Source organism: Melospiza georgiana, chromosome 3, assembly GCF_028018845.1.
Source record: "Melospiza georgiana isolate bMelGeo1 chromosome 3, bMelGeo1.pri, whole genome shotgun sequence".
Lineage (NCBI taxonomy): Eukaryota > Metazoa > Chordata > Aves > Passeriformes > Passerellidae > Melospiza > Melospiza georgiana.
This window is the reverse complement of record NC_080432.1, coordinates 37,311,125-37,327,135: the sequence shown is the minus strand read 5'-3', so window position 1 is coordinate 37,327,135 and position 16,011 is coordinate 37,311,125. Positions and strand designations below refer to the sequence as shown.

Here is a 16,011-nt window from a genome sequence, read left to right as displayed (position 1 = left end):
GGAAGCAGTCATTTAATGCATCCAAAAATTCTTTCCAAAACCCAATTTGATGAGGCATTTCTTCAGTCTACAAGTGAGTAGTTGACAGCTATTACTATCTGTCCTGATTTTCAGCTTCTCTAATTTCACTTAGTACAGTGTTTCACCCTCTGGACCACAACACACTGGCATCTACTGTGGATGGTGGTCACTCTGAAACATCGAGACTATTGTTATCAGATGCTGTTTAGTCTTAAGGAAAATGATCAAACAGGTCTCTGACAGTCCTTGGTTGGTTTTTGCTTCCAGTCCAAACTACAGGGTTGAAATTTTCTCAACACATCCATGACTTCATCTCTGTTAATGGGTCACCATGTACCTGCTGTTCAGGGAACATTCCTGGGCTCTGATTTTTGTGATTGCAGGTATTTTAGCATGCCATTGCTGAAATGAGACATCCTACTGCTGTGGAGCTACTGAGGCAGGTGATTTTATCCATGGTCTCGATGTTCAGGTTCATAGGACAAGATTAAACAGTCTAGGAAATGAAACTGCTCGTTCATAGAAGAAATTCACACACTGAACTTCAACACCAGTTACAGTTTGGACACAAGTAGGCCTTTGGGTATTTAGGCTAGATGTAAGGCTGCATACACTTAGAACATGAAAAGTCCTAGGCAGGCTATGGGGTGTGTATAGAACCTAAAGGTTAATTCTCTATCAACAGATGACCTTGTCCACCTGCTGCACCAGTTCAAGCTTCAGCCTGAAGAAAGGCCTGGATAAAGTGGGGTGAAACATTCCAGTCTCCTTTGGCCTCCCTCATTTTCAACACAACAAATGTTAGAAATAAACGTGGTTACTCCGCCTTCGCAAGCAGATGGGACTACTACTGACATTTACTTGCCTTTCCTTTCCCCTTTTTTGAGCTGGTAATTTTACAAAAGAGCAAATTTGTTTCTTGCAAACAGCAAACAAACAAGTAAAAAAGACATGACAAAGGAACTCCTGTAAACAGAAACTTCCTAAGCCTTTCTAAAACATGTCTTGATGAAGGGAGTTGTGTGTCTTCAGCTGCACTGGAACCACCAACACCTCCCCTGGATAGTTACTCAGGGGCCCAGGGAGAGCTGCCCTCTGCAAATGAAGGTTTTCTCTTTTGGCCTACCCGGGTCTCCTTTTAAAGACCTTAACTCAGATGAAAGGGATGCCGGCCACTCCATTCTGCTCCTCCTATGTAGTCAAGGGCTGAGCAGCCAATGAATCAAGCAGGTGATTCAGCACAAATGCGAGTTGAACACCACAGGAACCGGACTGGCTCTCATCAAAGTGCCAAGAGCCACAGGGCTAAGATTAATGGAAAAGTGCTAACTAAGAAATACCTTCCTGCAGGAATGTCTCTTGTCCCTGTGCCTGTTGCACCAGCAGATAGAGACATACACTGATCCTTGTCTGATTTATTGTTGAAAAGTAAATGTAAGAATTTGATATAAATAAAGTTATGCAATGCTACACAGTGGAGAAGAGCAAAAAGCGGGGCACTACCCTCGCTTTCCAAATTCCTAAGGGCACTAGAGCTTCTTCTGGTTTGTTCTCATACAGTTTATATTTGCTTGCAGCATTTTTATTCTCTGAAGTATATAATTTCCCTGTCTTGCTGCACAGCACAATATTTACATCCACACTAGAAGATAAACCAGCTACTGGAGCTACCAGAGTACTCTACAGAGGCCAAGAATTTGTTCACATAACTTACCACAGTTACACATTAGAGCATTCTCTGCCCTGTGGCTATATCTGGCAGCTTGTTCTTCACAACAAACAAGAATAGGTACAAAACCTACTGCTGAAAAAGCCATGCAATCACTGTCTAACAGACTCACAGAAAAAAGCAGCTAAGCAAACATTTCATTTACTGTGTGAAGCTGAAAGTATTACATGGAGGAAAACCACTACTGTTTAGTTCCTAGCTCATTTAACTTAAATTACTCAAGCAATGTAATTTCTTCACATTTGACATCTGATACAGATATTCTTCATAAGGACTAAGTAGCTGTATTTTGGGTTAGATTTTCTACCCAAAAATGTAAACCCTTATCTTACACAATTTACTATTGTCTCACAGTTATTTCGCTATTGCCTACTATTTACACTCCAGACAATGAAGTCAGTTTTGCCCTTTAATTTTCTTGAGGGAAGGAAGGAGGGGGGACAAAAAAAAACAACAAAAAAAGCACATATGAATACCAGAAGGAAAAATTTTCCATTTGTACTGGAAATACATTTTCCTATTCCCTTAGTGAGAATTCATTTTGGACACTACACACCACAGAAATACTCTCCACTTCTGAATTCTTTTTAGAACTCTTCTGTACACAGCCCAACAACATGTTAAACCTCCAAAGTTTATTTGTGCCTTACTGGACTTCAGGCAGCTCTGCTGAGTGTTGTGCAGATACAAAAATCAAACTCTTGACCTGTTTGGTTTTGGGGTTAATATATAAAAATCTGAATTTTAATAACAATTTGGATACCTTTTAGCAGCAGATGAAAGTGTTTCTTTTCTGGCAACAGAAACAGATGAACTGTGGCTTGTTTTCCTGTTTCCTGTACTCCCGTTTGTTATACATGACATCGAGATAGCTTCTCGGAGGCTTGGCTGACCTAGAAAAAAGCAATATTAAAGAATGTAAGGTTTTATACCTACATCCAAAGGTCCACATGATCAACAAAAAGCTCTCAGTTGTGGACCTGGTATCCCACAGCAGCAGCCTGAGCATTGAGGACAAACATCTGGTGACATATATCCACGAAACCTTAACCTAAGCAGCTGGAACCGGGAAACCTGGGACACTAAGTCAGGCAAGAATATGCTGTGATAGAGGTCAGTTCCTCTACTGCTATGATGTCATGAAAGAATTATTAAGTTACTTAAAGATTGTGATTCTAAAGATTAAAAAAAAACAAAAACTCAAGATTTGCAGTTTCATTTCAGCTGCCCCTTCCATCTTAAAATACCTTTCAGTATTTGCCCTATGGTATAGCTATTAAGTTTCTGATACTGCTCACTCTGCAGAACATCTGCCACATCCAGTGAGCATTACAGACTCTCTCCAGGGACAAATCAAGAGTGTATATGAGAAGAACGCTGTTGTCTGTCAGATGCCCACTTCACTCATTGCAGAAGTTTAAAACTATGCAGTGAATGTGGGAGGGGATTGCAAGGAAGACAAGGGGGATCAAAGGCTCTTCTATTTTCAGAGCTGAACACTAGCCTGGCAATTAGCTCCCAGACCTGACTCTTCCACAGAATGCTAGTGAAATACAAGGCATTTTACTTAAACCTGATGTTGCATTCTTTCCCACTGTCTCTCTCTTTTTCTGAACCTGTTTTACTTCCAAGGTATTACTTGGAGCAGAATTTTGCTCTTTCTCCTTTAAAGTGCTAGACTTGTACTTTTCCCTTCTGAAGGGAGAAAGATTCCCAGGGTAATTTCACATTAAGCATCCAAAAATCAGTGGTCACTTTTGAGCCCCTCTGTGCCACATGCCCATTTCACAGACAGTAAATTTCTATTGCATCTCATAAGGTTGTCACTCTGACTTCAGCAACAAACACGGAGGACACGACTGACAGAAAAATAACAGGTCTGTGTTCATGGCAGGCTCACAATAGTGCGAGACAGATAAGGCATGAGGCCACATATTGAAGGTAAAAGCGAGGAGTAAAACAGCAGCTGGGGAGAATGGACAGCTCTGTGCACAGAGGACAAACTCACACAGATGCCTCATTTGAACACTACCAGCCATGTGTCACAGCACAGCTCTTTCAAGCGGGTTGAGAGGCAAATTGATTCTTATTTTAAGCTACCACATTATATACAAGAGATACCCATCAAGGGAATATTAGATTTCAGAACTATTTGGATGAATGCAGAAATGGGCTGGCCTACACAAACCAAACAGCACTTCAAATGCACCAAGCAGCATGTGATCACATCTGAAATTCAGATCAGGAAAGCCAAAAGGAGCATGTGGAATATCTCAGGCAGAAATGAGAATAAAAGAAGGCTGAAGAAAGTAAAGACACACCTAAAATCCAAAACCAGATCAAAGATCATTGTTCTTCCTAAATTCTGTATAAGTCAATTTGGTATGATTCTTTCCAAGTGTTACTTTTTACAGACTGTTTTATTTGCAAGATAAACATTTAGAATACAAAATTTGTTTTAGAATTTCTTTTAATATACTGCATAAAGCCTCTGAAGCTCAAGAGATTTTTTTACCCCATGCAATTCAGACTCAAGAACAAAAGCGCATGAGCTTAGAAAGCACATTCACTGTAGAAGCCTATAAATTAGCTTCTTTTATTTTCAGTGACAAAGTAAGTCATCTTCTTTGTGGAGATGCATAATATAAAGGCCTGTGATTCACACTTGAACTTTATATGACCTTAACATCTCTGCCTGCCCATTGTAATAGATTAATGTCTCTCCAACCAGCTCTAGCATGGCTTTCCAGAAACGTGAATCAGGAGAATCAGCAGTAATTCCCAGCATGGTGGGTAAGGCACTCAGTGGAATGTGTAAAGCACAACAGAGCTACAGAGAGCATACAGGAACTTGCTAAGATGGGGAACACACTCTCAGAGAGCAAAGAGCATGCTATTTTTTTTTTTTTTAACTGGCTACATCTAGAATAATTCCCCCTACTAGGTATGGAAAGCATTAGCTCCTGCTTATGTCCAGGGACAAAACTGATTACAAATGAAACACTACATCAGTATGCACTCATGACAGGAATATGCCCTGCTCCATGCAATGATGAACACAATAACAATAAAAAAAGGGATCCAGACTGCAGCTTTGGGATTGTTTTCCAGTAAAGTGGGTATTGATGGTAGATCAGCAAAGTACTTCTAAATGTCAACATGTGACATGCAAAATCACATCTGAGATTAAGATTTTTGAATTGAAGTAAAAACCATTTTTGCAAAATGACTAACAATTAAACATAACCCAGATTAAAAACTGCAGTGACAATTTTTTTTCAAGTGTCAAAAATATATCAGGCTTTCTTATACTCCAGAACAAAAATCTTGGTCAGTGTGCCCCACTCAATGTGCAATAAAATGTAAAAAAGCAAAAAAAGCAGCAAAAATCCCCCCAACAAACAAAAATCCCCAAACCCCATTTTCAACACCCCTAAGAAACAAGATCCCTTCCAAATTCTCTATATACTGCATGTTAATTAGATAATAAAAACTTTAGAGTGCCTACTTTTAAAGGGAAGAAAAAAATTCAATTAATCATCAGCATTTATAAGTAAAGAAAATGCATTTATATTTTAAGGCATGAAAAGGAAAAGTGAATTTTAAGTCCCATGCACATCCCAGGCAGTGAAACCTGGCTACTGACAGAGACACACAAGGGGGATCTTCCCAGCTGGGTCAGAAGTCCAAGGAAGCTGACCCACCAGTCCAAACCACACACCTCCTTTAATGACTTTTAACCAGGGCATCTCTGCAGTCAAAAGATGTCAAAAATTAAAAACACTATAACCTTCTCCACGGCAGAGATAATCCTTCATAAAACCAAGTGCTTTTGCTTCAGAGACCTGGAAATAATGAAGTGGCCAGGAGAACAGAAATTCCAGATCAATACACAAACAACTGAGCTGTCCCAGCACGGGGCTGCACACCTCTGCCAATATCATGTCATTCACCACCTGCTAGCATAGGCAGTCTGAAATATTTCAGACTGAATAGCACTTAGCTTTATCTGCTAGTTTGGAACAAAAGCCAGATGTAAACTGAAAGCAGAATGAAAGGCAGTGTATGGTGACCAGGATTAAAGACAAATTGTCAGAGATCAAAGTGGTAAAAATGTCTTTTATGGGACAGATTCATCTCTGTTCTGATAATTTTCATAGAATAGTATCTGTAGAGTTCAAAAGAAACATTTTATTAACATCTGTCAAGTATACAAATGTGTGAATGAAAGATAAGTAAGATTAGAAAAAACAGACTACAATAAACCAAAAATCTATTTCCAATTCTTTATCAGCCTTGATTAGCTAACGGGAAAAAATGAAGCCAAGCTGAGCGTGGTAAGTTTGAAAATGTGTGTCCTGTGATAACATGACAGCTTTTTCCTCCAAACATACTTACAAGGCGCTGGAGCTGAGAATCAATTAGTAATTCACTTTTCTTCCCAAACCCAAAACTCAGAATATTTTACATTAAAACGTAGTTGATTCTGTTATCAAATACATTTCCTGAAACAATTTTCTCAATATCTTCGTATTTGCTAATATTCTGACAGGGAAACTGCCTTTCTTACATGGAAAAACCAAACACTTGTTTCTCTTCTCCAGGTAATTTCAATTTAAAATAAGTAGCTGCAGCTACATTTAAGTTACTTCTCTGGACACTTAATTCAAGTGGATTTAGAAGAAAAAGCTCAAGAAATGACACCTTAGTAATGTTTTGAAGGAAGATTTTTCTTTTTTCTCCATTAAGGCATAGACTATCAAATCCTTCAACAATCTTAAACTATTTGACTTCCAGCAAAACGTGACAAAGATTTCTAGATTATAAGTATATTACATGCCATGGGGTTTTCTACCTGGAACGACAGAAAACCAATTTAGTACTCTTACTAAACAAGAGTACAGTGTGTGTAAATCTCCAGAGAGCCCACAGAGTGAGCTGTGGAAAACCAGACAGAAATAATTATAAGTATAGCAGAACGTAAGATTTTATCTGCACTTCCTTCCTAATAGAACAACATCAAAATCAATAGAAATTATGACAAATCCTAGACTTGGTTCAAGGAGTTACAATGAATTGTATAAAAGCAGCTAATTCTAGTCATGGCTCTGCTTTCAAAGGATGTCAAGCCTCCCAGCCCATGGTAGATGCTGGCAAAGAAACAGCCTGGGAGCCCCAAAACTCTTTTCCAACAGAGTTACTGCATTCTGAAGGGGAGGGAAATATTTTCTTCAGCATTCTGTTTGCTTACATACAAAGAGTCAAATTTTGATTAAAACTTCTTAGGTTGAAAGAGTGTCCTCCTCTTCTCTCACATGAAAAGAAGTCAGGGCGAGACATTAGGTCTCAAATAATGAACAGAACAAGTCAGGATAAATAGCTCCATTCTCTAACTATGGGTTTGCTTCATCTTGCTTAATAATCAAATTTTAAGATAGTTAAGTTTCAAGAAACTTTATTACAGTAATTACAACTAGCTAAAAAAAAAAACCAACCCACTCTTTTTATATTTTTTAATGGAAGCCCAATTTCACAGATTTCAACAGACAGCTATTAAACATGCATTATTTGTCATCTCCTGTTAAAAGGAAAAGAACTATTCAAATAGAGGCATGTTAATAAGCAATAGTGCATAGCTAATGCATAAACAACTTGAGCTCCAAGGGCAGCTATCTCTCCTAGTAGGGAGATAAACTAACTTAGATGTTAAGGGTAATTAAATATTTATTTTTATTTAATATTTATTTTATTTATTTATTTTTATAAATAGTGACTTAACCCATATATTTCCAACTTTAAATGATCCTCATAGGGATATAAAACTAATTTTTCAGGTGTTAGGGGAGGCACCTCTCTGTTCTTTGGGCAGGCATTTTAAAACATGCTACAGGAAACTGAAAGACTAGTTTGGCCAATTGCTTATTCAAATCACACAGCCCTTTTCCTTCTCCCTTCTATGTTATTTTGCTATACTTGCCCAGAGGCACCATCTACATGCTCAACCAATTGCCAAATGGGCTAATTCTAAGCCGAGGAAATAAAATTTTAACTATGGTAATTTGAAACAATTTGATAGACTCTGGAAAACAAGAGATGAAAAAGCCACTCAAGTGTTATAAATAGGGAGTTTTCATTTGGAAAAGTTAGTGACAACACTGAACTCTTCCAACATTACAATTCTTAGTTCGAGAAGCATCATGGAGAACAGTAGAGTACCACTCAAGGAAATTTGCTCACACTGTTCTAAAGGAAGTACACAGATGCAGAAAACATACCCAAAACTCTAAGAAGCATATGGAAAAAGAATAAGGATACTTATCACCACAACTGAAAATATTCCTCTACAATGAACAAGATTATTAGGTTACAGAACTTTAAAAAACCCTCTGAACTTCATTCTTCACTCCTCCATCCTAACCTTGGTTTAGCTGGTTAGTGACCCTTAGTTCATTACAGCCCTCTAGATCCAAATTTTTTAAATAAAGAAAAATATATGAAGAACATCAGAAAGGTAAGTGTAACAAAAGAAAATAAAATATTCAGTAAGTCAGAGCAGAAGATAGGAAAAAATTGTAAGAAATGCAGAAAGAACAGATGGCACTAAAACCAATCCCTGGGAAATGCATTAAGACCTCAAGAGTATCATTATTTGTTATGTGAGCATGCAGCCTGCAGACTTCAATAGACTATCCCCATGAGTAAAATGACCCACATACAAGCTTGCCAGGCTAGTTTTAATATTCTGGATAAGAACCTATATCCCACCACTACCATAAAGCATTTTCCTATGTATACTTTATTTTCTGTTTCTTTAACATTTACTGATTAGACAACATAAATATGTCATGAGTTATTAGAACAACTCTGCTCATTGAATAGTGTAAGGACTAAAAAATCTCAAATCTGTCCTATGCTTTCATTAATGAAGCTTGCTCAACACCTGAAAAGCCAATTTAAGTTAACATAAAACCAAATAACTTAATGTTAGTGAAATGAAGCCATTACTAAGATAAGGTGAAAATTACATCTGAAGTACTCTGCTTACATGAGTGCAATGAGATACATATACTATTTCATACAAGAGAAGGGAGCAGGAAAAGAAGGAAAACTCAATAGGCTCCTCTTATAAAAGCCCACTGCACAAAGCAAAGAAAAAAAAATAAAAATACCCCTATCAACTGTATTTCCAGTACATACCTGATTTTCCAGGTCCCCAAGACCACTGCTTTAAGTAAAATAAAATGCTTCTCAGTTTGCCACTCTTCACTGTCATGGGAAACCCTCTCTGCAAACTGCCATTCACTATTCCAATTTCACTTTGTGAGCTGAATTTGCATATGAGTTATTTAATATCAATTCCTGCCCAAGCAATAGGAAATATTCCTCCAAAGGTTTAAACCTTTGTCAAGTCTTCTCATTACTTCTGAGTCCAGAAAAAGGACATGAACTCTTTGTTTCTCTACAGGCAGACATCAGATGTACTTTTTCAGGCTCATATTCCAGTGAAATGATTAGTCTGAGATATTTCACTAGTGCCATAGTGTGCCACAAACTTGTCTGCACACCCAGAGCCTGAGGGATGAATTCTCCTGTTACACACATTTTGACACCCTGGAAGATTTTAATACTTTTACCAGGCACCAGCTGGGAGCCAATCTATCTTGCTGGCAGCCACAAGTACCAGACTGCTTTCTGCTTTCCTTTTCTTCAGTGTCCAGGTAATCTTTGTTTTTGGAACTTTTTGTGAATGCTAACAGCATCAATCATGCATCAACAGCAGAGGCATGTGGCAACAGAGTGCAGAGCTGCCAAATGCAAATAATTTCCCACCAAAGAAATTCTTCTTACCAAGCCATCTATTTAAAAAGAAAAGAAAGAGAGAAAGAAAATAAATGAAACCCATAAACTCACCCCCACACTATGATCCTAAGAAGCCCCATAGCTGCTGGGGACAGGATCCCTTACCAAGCCTTTTCTCATTTCTAACCCCCAACACTATCTTTGGACCTGGTAATTTCTCCTTTGTGTAGTTATTCTTAGCTCCATGCAGAGATGGAGAAGCACTATCACAATCTTTTTATATTGAAAAGATTTGCTCAATTTAGAATAACTTTGCATTAGGAAGTTACATGCAAACACTCCTAGCCCACTTTTGACTGTGAAATACAGACAAGTGCTAATCCTGCTGCAATCCCTACCCGGGGTATTTTCCTTACACAGTCTCTCCACTGCATGCTTTACTAGGAGACACTAAGGTGCCTAAAAATTTTTGCCCTTTATCTTATCTTCTACAGTTCACAAATCCCTGAATGAAGAGCCTTTTATTTCTGAGACAGCTTTACACACAAGATCCTAGGTAGCAGCCTCCTGACTGAGAGCCCATGAGTTAGAAATAAAAATCTATGAAAAAAATCACACTAATTTTTTCACTGGAGACCGGACTAAGCTCAAAATATGCATGTGACAAAAATGTAGGGGAAAAAAGAAAAACAACGATTTAAAGGATAATGCAAAAAACTTTATCTTCAGCTACTGTTTCAATCTGTCACACTAAAATAAAGGAAATTAGGAACAGAATTAGATCGCCAGATGTGCCATGCAGACAAATTACACAAAGGATTGAGAGACCGCTTTTTTCACTAAGTCGAGCCATCAACTTCAGAATAAGAAAAATCAGTGAAAAATTATCAGGATGGATTTGTCCCTTTCAGTGTGATTCACTGTCTGCTCACAACACTTATTTTTAGCTTATGAAAAATGTATTTTCAAAGACATCGCCGAGGTGGCAACAAGTAAAAAAATGGAGAGGTTTTAAAAAACTCATTTCAGCAATAAGTAGAAGAGTCACCCTTCAAACTAGGTTAGTAATCACCTTGTATTGAAACTCCTTTGTTTGATGGAAAGACTCAGGATGGTGTTTTCTGGTACTATTATTCTTGTTGAGTTCAGTTTGTTTTAAAAATATTTACCTCACTGTGTTGCCATACTTCAGATTAAACACATCTCTCCCCATGTATTCAGAAGGACATACAGACATCTATTCTCTTTACTCACTATTTATGTCAGTATGTATTTAAGGGTTGCTGCAGAAAAAAATATTTATGTGATTGAAAGCCTCAGCATTTATTTTGAAAGATAATTTACCTATAAAATTTTACATGGAAGTGCAATTATTGTAATGCAGAAATCCAGATTCTTGACAGGATCACAAACACCAAAATGAGTTTTGGAGGAATACAGTTACCTTTGCAGCAATCATGACTTGACTAGTAAGAGTCTGTTACATGCATGCATAAAACTTTAAAGAAAACCTAACAGTAACTTCTTTGACTATTATTTTTTAATGGCAATTCAGATCATCTTCTAATCCTACTTATTCAAAGAAATTACACATTTATCTCTGTTAAAACATTTCAAGAGTTTTTTGGCTATTGAAAAAATTTAAAAATACAGACATCAGAAGTAAACCTAGGGTGTTGCAAAAAGCAATGCATGAACTTGTTTTAATCCCAAGTTTATGCTTCAAGTCTAATTTTAGTTTCTTAAAATTCCAGTTTCTGTATGTAAGCATTTTCTTCTGTGAATTCTATATACAGCTGATTTCATGATTAACAGTGAAGTTAATGTGTTGTCTGGTGATATTGTGTAATTGAACACAATGAGGACACATCCATCACCAATTAAATACAGTGACAATTAGTCATAATTCATTTAAGTCCAACGAATTAGATCATACATGGACGTATCTGTCCCTGTTCCCATCTCTTTCTTCACAGTTCCATGCTGCTGCCATTCATTTGTAGAGATATAATATGACCAAACTGAAGACATTCCACCCTTCCTCTGCTCTGCCTCCCCCAAAGAATTAGTTTATTTCTCACCAAACAAATGGACCTAGAGAATTGAGTATGGTCCCAAGACCCGAAGAAAGGAGATAGCCCCAAGGCATTTTGCAGAACACAGGAAGATTGCCCTGCCTGTACACAAAGTTTGCTGGGTGTTAGACAGCTCCAAGACAAAGGTTTTTAGCCATGTTTGTGCACATCCCAGCTCCTCTGCATTTAAACAGGAAGAATAAAGCACTATGGTGCACGCAGTTTTACACTTGGACATTTTCTCTTTCTCATAATGGACAACAGACAGCAGTGATTAAGTAAAAATATCTACTGAAGCTATATTTAAAAAGAGTTGTAAAAAGAAGCTTCAATCTTGATGAGACCAGACATGTACACTGGGTAGATAAAAGCTGCATTTATAAGCAGAGATGACAGCAGTCCACCATTTACCAGGCAAGAGAGAATGGCAGGATTCAGAGCCCAAGCCAATTAAGCATCATGACTTCCTTCCATCTGGCAGAGAGACTGCAAAAACACTTAATTAAGGAATTTGATCCTTCTGTCACATCTCAAATAATTCAAACTTTCAGCATTTTCAGCCTCTATGAAGCGGTCACCCAAACAAGCAGAGGCTGCATCGTATCATTTCAGTGTTATACTGGCACTGCTGCAATTAGTGCACTGCAAGACTCACACAGGGATTGATCCCAGAGATCTCTATGCTGCATGGTATGACGTGGTTACATGCAATTATGGTGGATTAAAACCGCGATTTATTCAAAATATGATCTAATCTTTTATATAATCTGATATATGCCAGAAACATACACAGACATAATTCTCTTCAAATACACAACTTTAAGTTGGAGTAAGTTCAAAACTCAATTCAAATACTTCTCCAGAACACAAAATGAAATGTCCATGGGGGATGGGGGTGAAGCTTATAAAAATCAATGCAAAAAGTATCTAGTTTCTATACTTTTAAACAATCCTACATATATCAGTGTTACAATATAAAAGTTACTAGTGAGTAACCAAAAGAGATATTGCTGCTACATGGTCATTTCTTACATGAGATCTACCGGTGGTAAGTTATCTCTGTACTGGAACAAAAAATAACTACATTCAGAAAGCCTTCTTATTTGGTGGCAATGTATTTTGGCTTTTGTTGTGGCAATCATTTAGGAGCAAGAGAAAACATAATCTCTAATATGCCCTTTCAGGTGAGTAATTTCCAGGCAAAGTCAAAGCTGAGACTCAAAACTGTCCATAAATAAGCCCCAGAACCTCCAGTGGCAGGTTAATGTTCCATAATTAAATTAAAACAGGAACCTTTTACAAGAAGTAAGGAAAATTTTCAGGGGTATCAAGAACATAAAAATGTTACCAAGCATATTTCAGATATCTCTTGGCTGTATATATTTAAGCCACTATTCTAAACCTAACCCCTCCAGCTCAAAATAGATCGGCCTTCCCAAATGAGACAGTAAAGGGAAAAACAAGCGACCAATGGAGAACATCCTGATTTGATAACGCAGCCTGACTCTAGGAAGAGTTTACCAAATTTGGGCTTACCTTTGCTTGGTGCTGATTTTCTCACAGAAGCTACATGGTCTTCAGAGATAGCAAGACGCCTCAGCACATCAGCCAAGGCTGCTTTCAGCACGGTGATTTCATCCTCTTGTTGCTGCACTCTCAGCTCCAGGGCTGAGAGACGGTCCTGGACATCGGAGGTGCTGGCAGCCGAGATGCTGTCATCTGTGCAGGGCAAAAGCAGAGCAGAAAGAGGCACTGAAATGCTTTGTTCTGACCTAAAAGCCACAGAAAGAGACATGTACAGAACCAGTATGTCTGTCCCATCCTTCTGAAATACTGAAGACATTCTACCAAACAAGTTCAGGCAAATAAGGAACTGATTTAACGGCAAACATCGAATTAGTGCTTCAAGACAGAAATCATTCCAAATCATTAGCTAAGACAGAAGGCTTAAAGAGTGTAGACCTATTAAAACCACAAGAGAGAATGTGCTTCCTGTGAAAAACATCCTTACAAGTAGAAGGAAGACTGAAATTAACCTTATTTAAACAACCAACTAAATTAACCAAAAATGTATAAAATTCTGCAACACATTCTTGTGGAACTGTTGAAGAATTTTAACTATGACTCTTAATATTAAAGCAAGTTTCAAAGTTTAAAAAAAAAAATAAATCCACAGTTGAACATACAAGTACTGTTAACAATGACCTAACTGCATCAAGTGGCAATCTCAATTTAAATGGTCTAGGATCAGACTTCTTAATTTCGATTCCTTCTCTTTATTTTTCTCACATCACCACCATGGATGTGCCAAAAAACACACAACCTTGTAACACTTGGCCTGAAGTGAAGAGAAAATAAATGCACTACAAAAAGGTTCCAAAAATATATTAGCATTGAAGGCCTAACCCAGCCAAATCTATTTTTCAGTGATAAAAAGGAAATTACAGCTTCTGCTTACTCTTTGCCTTTGACAGTTCTTTGCATTATTTCTGCCAAGCCAAAATGACACATAACAGATTTCTGTATTTGGCTGTTCTAATAAATCACAGGCCAATCACTTAAAAAAAAAATCTGTAAAAGAATATGCTGCTCAGTCATAAGGTACTGAATTCCTTACCCATTCTGTTTAAGCCTTCCTAAAAACTCAGTAAGGAACTTCTAATATAGCTTAACAAAAATTCACTTATACAGCTCACCTGAGTTCATAGTCTACAAAATAAATACAGCAAATTTAAATGTAAAGGTAAATAGCTGGTATTATTACTTTGATTCTATTAAATCTAAACTTTATTTTTCATTAATCTTAGGAAGACATATGTAGGAGAAAAAATTTAATATAAGCCACAATCCTAATAGTTTGATTTCCCCTAAAAAAGTCTTGATCTTTGAAATACTTGAGTAGGAGCACTTCCAAAATACATGTAAACAAAAGAAGTACTGAGCCAAATTCCTCCAATTCACTATGGAAAAGATTAAGGAGTTTAATGCCAACTTCCACTCCATTAAAAGACGATTCTCACTACTGAACGACCAAGAATTGAGCCAACCAAAATAAAGCACCATAATTAATACTTTCACAATACAAACAGAATTCCTACAATTAATTAGTAAAAAAACCCTAAAAACCCTTTAGTAATTAAATGTATCCAAAATTATTATTGAACTGAAAGGAACACTTCAGGTTACAATAATAATCCAGCCTCTAAATCATAGTTTTGCATATATTTTTAGTTCACTATTTGGTTAATGCAAAAGCAGAAGCGTACACTTCATGGTTAGTACTATATTCATTCATGATGAAAAGAACTGCAAGGGAATTAATTAATTAATAAGGTATATAATCAAATCAAGACCCAGAGACAACAGATTAGTACTCAACAAAAAGACCTTTAACCCCACCATCCATAACTGTACCTCCCTACACACAGAAAATTGATTTTAATAACCCCACAGCCCAGCACATACAATGCTTTCTCAGCAGGACTTTACAAACCCAGACCTGTGACACCTACCCCAGGTTGGGAAGGGCTGTGTAAGATTCTTTTAATAAAACCCTCATGTTCAAAACAAACTCCCATCAGTTTTAAGAAGCTGGGAAAAGTTCCTACATGCATCCACACCTATGTGGCATACAAAAAGGAACCAAGGTAAATGTACATTAATCCATGAAGAAAAGCTTTTAATTCAGGAAAGCAAATGGACTTATAATACCATATAATTCATATTTCTACTGTCCTGCAAGTATTAGCTGCAGTGGACCAGACAGAATGAACACTCCAGAGAACAATTATTTTCAAAATATTATAAACATTTTAACTTCTCTTAGACTGAGTAGCAGTCCAAACAGAAAAAAGCAGTTTGACATTTCCTTAAAAAAAGAGGAGGGGGAAAAAAAAGGGGGGAAACTCCTCCCAGTTTAATTTTTTTTTGCTTCTTTTGTTGGCCAATGTCTTCAATTAATAGATATTATCCATTATAATGGATAAATTATGGATATGTTCCCAGGCTGCATAAATATACAGCAGATCACTATAAAACACTTGTAAAAGGAATAAGTAGCTATGTCAAATCATCATTTTAGGAGCCAAATATTACTCTGCTCCCTGTGTAGAGTCCAAACAAGCGTAATTACCAAACCAGGAAAGGCTCCACTGCTGATCAGTCTCTCTGATGAGTACAGAAGCAAATGCTCTGCACATCCCTGGACACCTTTATTTCCCATAAACTACTAACATTGAGCAGACTGTTGCTGTTGAACCCCAGCACCCCAAAATTGGGGTGCTGCAGCCACATTAGCTGGCTGCTGCAGCTCCCAAAGGCACAGTCATGTCACTAACTAACTCTGAAGAACAGAGGCACAGTCATGTCACTAACTAGAACTCTGAA

General features: G+C 37.4%; 1 protein-coding gene across 3 annotated transcripts in view; it reads right to left on the bottom strand.

Annotated features, from left to right (window-relative positions):
- EML4 (EMAP like 4) overlaps positions 1-16,011 on the bottom strand; it is a 144,953-nt gene that overhangs the window by 54,203 nt on the left and 74,739 nt on the right. For 2 of the 3 annotated variants that reach the window (XM_058019748.1, XM_058019749.1), the window contains exons 1-2: positions 13,162-13,894; positions 2,514-2,643 (exon numbers count right to left, since the gene is read on the bottom strand). In XM_058019748.1, coding sequence (XP_057875731.1) covers positions 2,514-2,643; positions 13,162-13,555 — 524 coding nt within the window. In that variant the 5' untranslated portion in view covers positions 13,556-13,894. Of the gene's footprint in view, positions 1-2,513; positions 2,644-13,161; positions 13,895-16,011 lie in introns of those variants that run through there. The other variant, XM_058019750.1, reaches the window with a different exon arrangement.